Consider the following 9,312-nt stretch of genomic DNA (forward strand, 5'->3'; position numbering starts at 1 on the left):
AAATTTCTTAACTTTAATATCATTCAAGTATTCAACAGAGTCACCTAAGAGAATGAAAAGGAAAGGTTGAGTGTGGTGTCTAATGTCCCAACACTTTGGGAGGCTAAGGCGTCTTTAGAGACCAACAGTTCAAGACCAGTCTGGGCAAAATAATGAAACCCTATCTCTACAAGAAATTAAAAAATTAGCCAGGCATGGTGGCATAGGCCTATAGTCCAAGCTACTTCGGAGGCTGAAGTAGGAGGATCGCTTGAGCCCAGAAACCTCTCTCACGTTTGTTCTATAATCCACACTTAAATACTCCCCTAACCAACTAGCCCCAATAAAAAAAAAGAAAAAGAAATTACAGATAATTAGCTACTTTCCTGATTAACATTTTACTTCCTCATTTCAGTAGTCGATGATAATTAATTTAAAAAATACTTCCAGTTGAAATATTTGAAGTTTCCCCTGCAAATATTTTCTTTAGTCATCAGCCCCATCCCTAAAATGGATTTAAATGGAACTGATGGCTACAATATTAACTACATTCCTAGTCATAATGCTTACAATGTTGAATTCCAGTTTACTAAAATACTGGTCCCATTCTTCTTCTAATTCTACCGATGTTAAACGAAGATTCACTTATGTTGTGTTAACCTAACAGCTAAATCATAGTTGCATAAAAAATTACATTTACCTAAATCGCTCCTTTTAAAGCTTCTACTGACTTCCTAGTTAAATACTTACAAATATATGTAAATAAAAGAAAACTCACAACAGACAATTTCTGGGAGGAACCGCTACTAAACTTAAGGCAGATGGAGCAAGACTGAGAAAAATCCAATGCAGAATATGCATCATGATCTGTTTCTTGTGGGGGTTTTTGCATTTGTATCTTGGATCTCACAGCACAAGAACTGTCACAGTACCCTGAAGTCCCTTAAAGTATAACAAATAAAGAGAACAATAAAGAAGCACAGAAACAGACCAGATACATCAATTTAAGGAAGAATTTTAAACTTTAAATTCTTTAAATTTTAGGGAGAGAAAGGGTCAAATGACAAAATCCAATCTCTATTTATGAAAAAAAATAAGCAAAGATATATCAAGCAAGTTCAAACCAAGACAATATAAAAACATAATTCAGGGACAAATGGAATAAATGTGATTACTGCAAAAAGCACATGGGAAGGATATATACAAAGGAACATGGAAAAGTTACAAACTTCTATAAGCAAATAAAATTGCATCATAATAGGAAAAAATGCTTTTTAAATGACAGCTTGACAGAAACACAATAGAACTGAAATAATGTTAAAATTTTTTTGAGTGTTAGAAGGATAGAGAAGGCAAAAAACAAACAAGGACACAGAAAAACAAGTGAATTTATAATACTAAATGTGAAATAATAAGATTTGTGTGTGTGCCTGTATGTCTACCCTCCACCCCAGGTTCCTTTAAGTTCCTTAAAAAATAAAAAAGAGAACATGAAGCACAAAAATAGAAAGCATTAAAAAAAAAAATTAACAATTATAAGAATAATTTTAAATGGGTTAAAAATCTTCTACTGAGGCTTGGCGCCCATAGCACAGTGGTTATGGTGCCAGCCACATACACTGAGGCTGGCGGGTTCGAACCCAGTCCAAGCCTGCTAAACAACAATGACAACTGCAACAAAAAATAGCCGGGCATTGTGGCAGGCGCCTGTAGTCCCAGGTACTTGGGAGGCTGAGGCAAGAAAATCACTTAGGTCCAGGAGTGTGAGGTTGCTGTGAGCTGTGACTCCACTGCCCTCTATTGAGGGCAACACAGTGAGACTGTCTCAAAAAAAAAGAAAGAAATCTTCTATTGAAGGACAACAAACAACAAATTAATAAAAACTCCAGTCCCTAAAACCTGTATAATCTCCTGAGTGATAGGGATGCTGAGGGCATCTTTTGTTACGATATTTTTGTCTTTGATCCTGGTTCTTGACAAAGACTCTTGGTGGGCTCCCAGATAGACTGGTCACCAGAAAGACTAAGTCATGACTAGAAGATAGGGACTTTGAGCCCAGCTCCCATCCTCAAGGGAAGGGAAAGGAGCTGGATACTCTGTTTATAATCAATGATATCTAAGTGATAAAGCCTCCATAAATATCCCTGAAAGCAAGGGCTCAGAGAGTTTAAAGAGGCATTTATGAGCCCATAGCTCAGTGAGTAGGGTTCCAGCCACATACACCGAGGCTGGCAGGTTTGAGCCCAGACCAGGCCTGCTAAACAACAACGGCAACTGCAACAAAAAAAAGCCAGGCATTGTACCAGGTGCCTGTAGTCCCAGCTACTCAGGAGGCTGAGGCAAAATTGCTTAAGCCCCAGAGTTTGAGGTTGCTGTGAGCTGTGATGCCACAGTGCTCTACCCAGGGCCACAGCTTGAGACTCTGTCTCAAAAATAAATAAATAAATAATTAATTAATTAAAAAACAAAGTAACAGTAGAGCAACAAACAGCCCCCAAACAAAGGCTAGTGTATAATTAGGACCACAGCTTGGGAGAACCGTGGTGTTTTCAACCAATGGGGACATACAACTAAGAAGTTAAAATTCAATTCAAACTCAAAAAGCGAAGAATTATAAGCAAGTTATGGTGCTACCCTATCAATCAGGTGCTAATCTGTTTTTACTACCTTGACAATTTTCTGTAACAGCCAAAATAGAACAATGATATATATTGATTTCTGAGCTACATTTCCCACCCTTATTTTATTAGTAGATGAGGTATACAGTTGCAAATGAACTATAAAAATATTCGACTAACAACTCAGTGCATTCATCAATGACATTTTAAAACTCTGGAGAAAGAATGAACTCAGTTGTAGCTACTTATCTACTAAGAACAGAATTAAGTTAAATCTCAGTTCACAGAAAACACCAAAATAAATCTCGCATGGATGATGTTAAATGTAAATACTGAAAACATACTATCAAAGGCACTTCAAAAAGGCTGAACTAATTTAATACTTTTATTTAATACCAGCACTGTAGTACCCATTTTCCCTAGTTTTCAGCAACGTATGTTCATTTTCTCTGAGAAATTCTCCTTCTAGGAATTAATTCATGGCAAACAATAAGTAGAAACAAAAACAAATAATTAAGGATATCTATTGCAAGATAGCTTTTAATTTTGAAATGTTCAGAAAGGCTTAACTCGCCATCAATCTGTTACCATTTAAATAATTCATAGTATCTTACTCAGTGAAATATTACACAGACATTACTAATGATGTTGCCAATACTATTCAATGGCATGGAGGAATTTTTTTTAAATAAATTATCATTTTATAAAAAAATGTGGTGTCACACATGAGTCTTTATACTATCATCAAAATCTATAAAAGAGTAAAATTTAATTTTAAAATCATGTGAATGTAAATAAGCATAAGGATAGACAACAAAATGTTAAATAATGGCTTTTCTGGATGCTCTCTGTATTTCTGAGAGGTTTTGCTCTAAACTGTTTTATTAAACTTCCTGTATTAAATAGCTATTGTTTTACAATCAGAAAAAATGTGTTTAGACTTGGCGTATAAAAATATTCCACTTGTGTGAATTTGGAATAAATAACTATACAACACAAATATTTAAGTATAATAATGTTGATCTCAACAATGCTTAAAACAGAAAAGTAATTCGAAACAAATGTCTAAGAAAGAAAGGTTTGGATAAATAAATTACAGTACCTCTACAGAATGTTACTGAAGCTCTGTTTCAGAGGAATATTTAATGATCAGAAAAAAATGCTGACAACGTAACAGTCGATTAAAGTACAGACGATAAAACTGCATGAGTTATGAACTCTATTTTTAAAAAGTAAACACATAAGTAAGTGTATGCAGAAATCACATACTGCATTACAAAAAAGGCTGCATAAGAAGCAACAAATGTTAAAGTGATTATCTCTAGATGATGCATTGTCAATGGTTTTATTTTCTTCTTAAACCATTCCATTTCCCAAATTCTCTACAAATTGAGTTTGGAAAGCGTGATATACATATAAGAATATCCAAAGGAGAAGAGGGAAGGAGGAGAGGAAATTTAAAAATAAGGCAGCCATCTGTCCCATTGCTTTAACTTAGTTTTAATTACAGAGATTTATTCATAGTAAAATTTCAAATGACACTAAAGAAAGAGATTATTTTATCTACCACATGGAGGTATACTCGTTTTTAAGAAATGGAGAAATGCTGTAAGATGTATGCTATTAACATAAAACTTTTTAATACTTAATGAAATTTGACTAGTTATAAGAATACTGTATTTTTAAGGAAACAAACAAGTAAAGTTAATAAAAATGCTGTCTACTTGAGCACTATTTGAAAATTGTTCTGACTATTACATCAGGAATAAATACGCCTTTATATCTTACCCTTAAGGAGCATACAAAATTTAAGTACAATTACATTTAACTAATTGTTCTGTTCTTCCTTAAAAGTATTATGCGAGCATTATACTTAACTAAGTTAATAAGTTTGTTTATTTTAATAATACTTTGAGTTTCCATTATAATAAGTTTTAAAGTTATTGTGTATGGCAGCTAAAGTCAACAAAAAAAGTTTCTAAGAAATACCACATTGGATAATTAGATCTATTGTATATTTTATACACTAAAATCACAAAAGTAAAGAATGTAATACTTTGATTTCAAAAAATAAAAAGTAATGTGAAATAGATTGTATCAAAAATATTTATATCACTGTTCATATAAACCAATATACTCACTGAAGTTTTAGTCAAAATATATACATTTAAAAGAATAAGCATTTACAAATTAGATTACATAAAACATTTTACAAGCTGTGAAAAGTGTTTATAACTAAACCGGACATTATGCTACCTAATCTTCCTATAATTATTACATTAAATATGAAAACTGACTAAAGCTTTTATCCCATACGTGTGATAAAGGATACGATTTCCTATTTTCCACATAAATAATGACAATTGGGAACAACCTCTTCAACTCTTGAAAGCTTTAATTTTCAAAAATGTCCCCTTAAAGAGCATCATTACATGCATGCTTTTAACAACTCAAAGGATTTATATGAAACAGATCATATAGCATCTCATGTCTCAGTTGTTAAAAGCTTTTCAATCATTATCAGAAATGATTGAGACCGCTGAGATTTTATAATATGCCACACATAATATTCTTCCTCCACCCTCTGATGTAAGTTTCTTTTGTATGTCAGAAAAAAATTCTTTTCTTTTACACAAAAAATTTGCCATTATCACATTAAATACTCGAAATCAATGTTTCAATTTTAAAATGCTGATATAAAGTTCACACAATTACATGACCTTCCATAGACATAATGTCTGACTGCCAGGTGCTGACAAATACTCCTTAGTTTTGTATTTATTAAAGTACTAAATATGAAAACCTTAAATAACACTGTATTTTTATGATTTTTACTAGTGTAACCATAGATTTTTAAAATTGTCCCATGATAAAAACAGTACAGAAAAGCAATCCAACAAACTGCTTGTTCTTTGAAAAGGGCAGTAAAACGGATAAACCTGTCACTATACTGACAAAGAAAAAAAGACAAGATACAAACTACTGTTATCAGGAATGAAACAAGAGGATATCACTACAGATCCTGCAGACATCAAAAGTACAGTAAGAATACTACAAATAACTCTCCTCGAATTTGACAACTTAGAAAAAATGGACCAATTTCTAAAAAGCACAGACTATCACAATTCATTCAAGATGAAAGAAATAACCTGAACAGATCAACTATTGAAGGAATTAAATTTCTAGTTTAAGAAACGATTTTTTTTTTCTTGAGACAGAGCTATATTGCCCTTGGTAGAGTGCTATGGTGTCACAGCTCACAGCAACCTCAAACTCTTGGGCTTAAGCAATTCTCTTACCTCAGCCTCCCTAGTAGCTGAGACTACCGGTGCCTGCCACATTGCCCACTTATTTTTATTGTTGTTGTTGTTGTAGCTGTCATTGTTGTTTGACAGACCCAGGCCAGGTTCAAACCCGCCAGCCCTGGTGTATGTGGCCGGCGCCCTAGACACTGAGCTACAGGTGCCAAGCCAAGTTTAAGAAACTATTAAAAGGAAAATCTCCAGATTCAGGTGGTCTCCACTGGAGAATTCTACCAAATGTTTAAGAATTAACACAAGTGCTTCCATAAAATATTGTAAGAGGTAACATTTATCAACACATTTTATGAGCTCAGTATTAGTATAATACCAAAAGCAGATACAGTACCAAAAAAAAGGTAAAAAACTATAGACCAACATTCTTCCTGAGTACAGAGGCTGTTAATAAAATACTAGATAGTATATACATCAACCAAGTGGGGTTTATTACACAAATAAAAAAGGCTGTTTCAATATTCTCAAAATCAATCAATATAATATACCACAGTAACAGGCTAAAAAAAAAATCACACTATCAGATGAAGCCACTGGCATATACATAATAAACCTTTAATTGAATTCAACTAGGATAAAATCAACCATAACCATTAAATTTCACTATACTAGTGACTCTTTCACCAACAAATCTAAGTTTAACCTATTTCAAATGTTACATAGTAAGTAATTCAAGAAAACAAAATACACTGAAACATTAAAAAATATTAATGGTACTTTCTTTGCATTATTATAATTGCTTAATATTTTGATGCAGCAATCATCTGATTTCTGAAATCAGATTTATCTTCATTCGTTCTCACAAGGTTTTTGTTTCCAGTTCTTATCTTAAACATTGTTACTGTTATTAAATTTTAAGACTTTTTAATTTTGTGAAGGCAAAAAGTAGAAACCTAATAAACACATGTATATGTAAAAAATATATATTAATAATTATTTAAGCTTCATTTCTATACTGAAGGATGCCTGCATGCCCTCTCATTTGGAAAAATAAATTGTCTTACCATAATTAAACTGACTATTGGACTTTTCACAGTTAATGATGTTAAACCGGTAAGCAACACCTAGCCGCATTCCACTGACTTCAAAGTAAAACCACTGATGATAATGATTGCTGTTTATATCTGAGTTCAGAATAAGATCATATTCATTTCTGAAAACAGAAGATAAAAAAACTGATGAAAATTAGGAAAATCTCTATGCACATACAAAAATGAGAAAAAATTGTAAGTAACTTACTTTCTTATTTGAATTACTTTACGCAGATTCCCAGATTCGAATTTGGAGTTAAACTTCAAAACATCTCCTTCTTCTGGAATGATGTAACTAAATGAATTTTTTTTTTAAGTAAGTATATTAAAACACATTGGTGAATAAAATAAATAAAACCACACTATGGATTAAAAAGACAGTATTACTGTCACATCACATTCCGCATTACTTTTAAGCCAAAAAACATAAAAAACACAAGCAAGGCACAAAATCTGACTAACATTCATAGACAAAAACACTGTAATTATAATTAGAGACTTATTCCTACATTCATAGTGATATAAAAGAACTTTTGTCTCTCTGAATAAATCATCATCTCTACAATCATATAGAAAAAAATTAGACATTTTAAAAACTATATGACTTGTACTGAGAAGCATTCTACTAAACCATGCAGCTGTCAGGTGAATATATTATTTTCCATTTAGAGAGCAACATTATCTATTATCTTATTTAATTATCATCAAAAAGGTACAGACCGGTATTAGCCTCATTTTACACATTCTTTTTTTTAGTAAGCATTTATCCAGCACCTACTTAGTACCAGGTAACTATTTAGTTATTTCTGTTTGGTTCCTTGACGGAATACTAATTCTTGCTCTTCTGTAGGTTATACTCTGATAGGAGAAAATTAAGACTCCCAGAAACTCCATCATTTTGTCTAAAGTCATTTTAGTTAGAAATAGCACTGGTATGCCACACTCAGCGTTCTTAATAAGTTTCGATTTTTACCACTTCTGCCTGTTTTATCAGAACAGAATTACAAATGTTATAAAATAACTAAGATAATAAATAAGGTAGATGTTTCTTCTCTAACATTATTTCAAATTTAGTCATTAGCTTTGTTACAGCTTTTACTCATCTAATAAAGCCTTTAAAAAGTATTTTATCTCCTCCAAAGTTGATCAGTAAAATATGAAATTCCCCAAAAGTATCAGTATGGGGGGGGGGGAACCCACAGAGGGCTAAATGAATTTCTCATTTCAGAAAGCAGGTAACAAAGTAATAGTCACACTCAATACATGTAACTTTCATTTATTTCCTTATATTTAAAACCTGAGATGCAACGATATCAACAATAATCCTAAATAGTAAATGATAACGCACCAAGGATCACAAACACATGGCTTCAGAAATCAGGCAGGTAACTTAAATGACTAAAGCAGACTGAAAGCAGTAGGAAACAAGAGGGGTGGTGGGGACGGCAGAGAATTAGCACATGCTCCTTCCAAAGGGATGATAATCTGTTGTCCTAAGGATATAAAGGACAAGGCAGCACTTCATGTGAAAAGCTGGTCTCTTAAATGGAATTTCAGTTTTTTAAAAACACAGCATCAGTTTGCAATTTATCTCAAACCCCTTAAAATAAATTGACCTAAATCCCTGGATGTCTGTGGTTAGGAAAAATAAAATAAAATATATTAAAATAAATTAAATAATAAAATAAAATATAAAATAAAATAAATTTTTAAAATCTACCTAAAAACAAACAAAAGCATGTGATATACTTAATTAAAGTAAATAAACGTGATTTACCATTATTACATCCGTGTCAAAGGATGACAATATAGTAAAAGAAACTAGGGGTAGGTCAACCACATTTTTTTATCTTTCAGAAATAATGCTTATATTTTACAGTAAAAATAAAACTAATACAATTTTTTAAAAATGAGACTTACTTTGGGTTATCTAAGTCATATACCACACGATCTATGACATCACTCTGATGTATCAGCCGCTCAATATCTTGGGCAATTTTTGTCCTGAAATCATAACAGAGAAGTTTGACTAAAATTCATTATTAATGGTAATGCACAATTTTTTCAAAATAAGTTTTGAATGAAAAAAGTGTAAATTGATAAAAATTTTTTAAAAACAATCATTCTCTATTTTGCATATAAAAGGTTATCAAATATAATAACCAAGATAAAAATCAACATTTATCAGACTCTGAGTTCCAGAAAATAACCACGTGGCATACAGCCACAAGTCCAAGAGATTTAAAAAAAAAAAACAAAACTTGAAAGTCTATGGTAGTTCACTATTTAACCTTTAAGCAAATAATTCTGTATACATAAGAGCATTATTAGAAATGGTAAAGGGCTCAGCGCCTATAGCTCAACCGGCTA

The 9,312-nt window shown here is 32.1% G+C and overlaps 1 protein-coding gene across 1 annotated transcript in view; it reads right to left on the reverse strand.

The window, feature by feature from the left end:
• The window catches only part of AGTPBP1 (ATP/GTP binding protein 1), a 185,611-nt gene that overhangs the window by 55,191 nt on the left and 121,108 nt on the right, over nt 1-9,312 (reverse strand). Inside the window, exons 15-17 of the mRNA XM_012812988.2 lie at nt 8,863-8,946; nt 7,151-7,237; nt 6,916-7,064 (exon numbers count right to left, since the gene is read on the reverse strand). Coding sequence (XP_012668442.1) covers nt 6,916-7,064; nt 7,151-7,237; nt 8,863-8,946 — 320 coding nt within the window. The remainder of the gene's footprint in view (nt 1-6,915; nt 7,065-7,150; nt 7,238-8,862; nt 8,947-9,312) is intronic.

Source organism: Otolemur garnettii, unplaced genomic scaffold (assembly GCF_000181295.1).
Source record: "Otolemur garnettii isolate 467f Iridium unplaced genomic scaffold, OtoGar3 scaffold00006, whole genome shotgun sequence".
In the NCBI taxonomy this organism is placed as follows: Eukaryota; Metazoa; Chordata; class Mammalia; order Primates; family Galagidae; genus Otolemur; species Otolemur garnettii.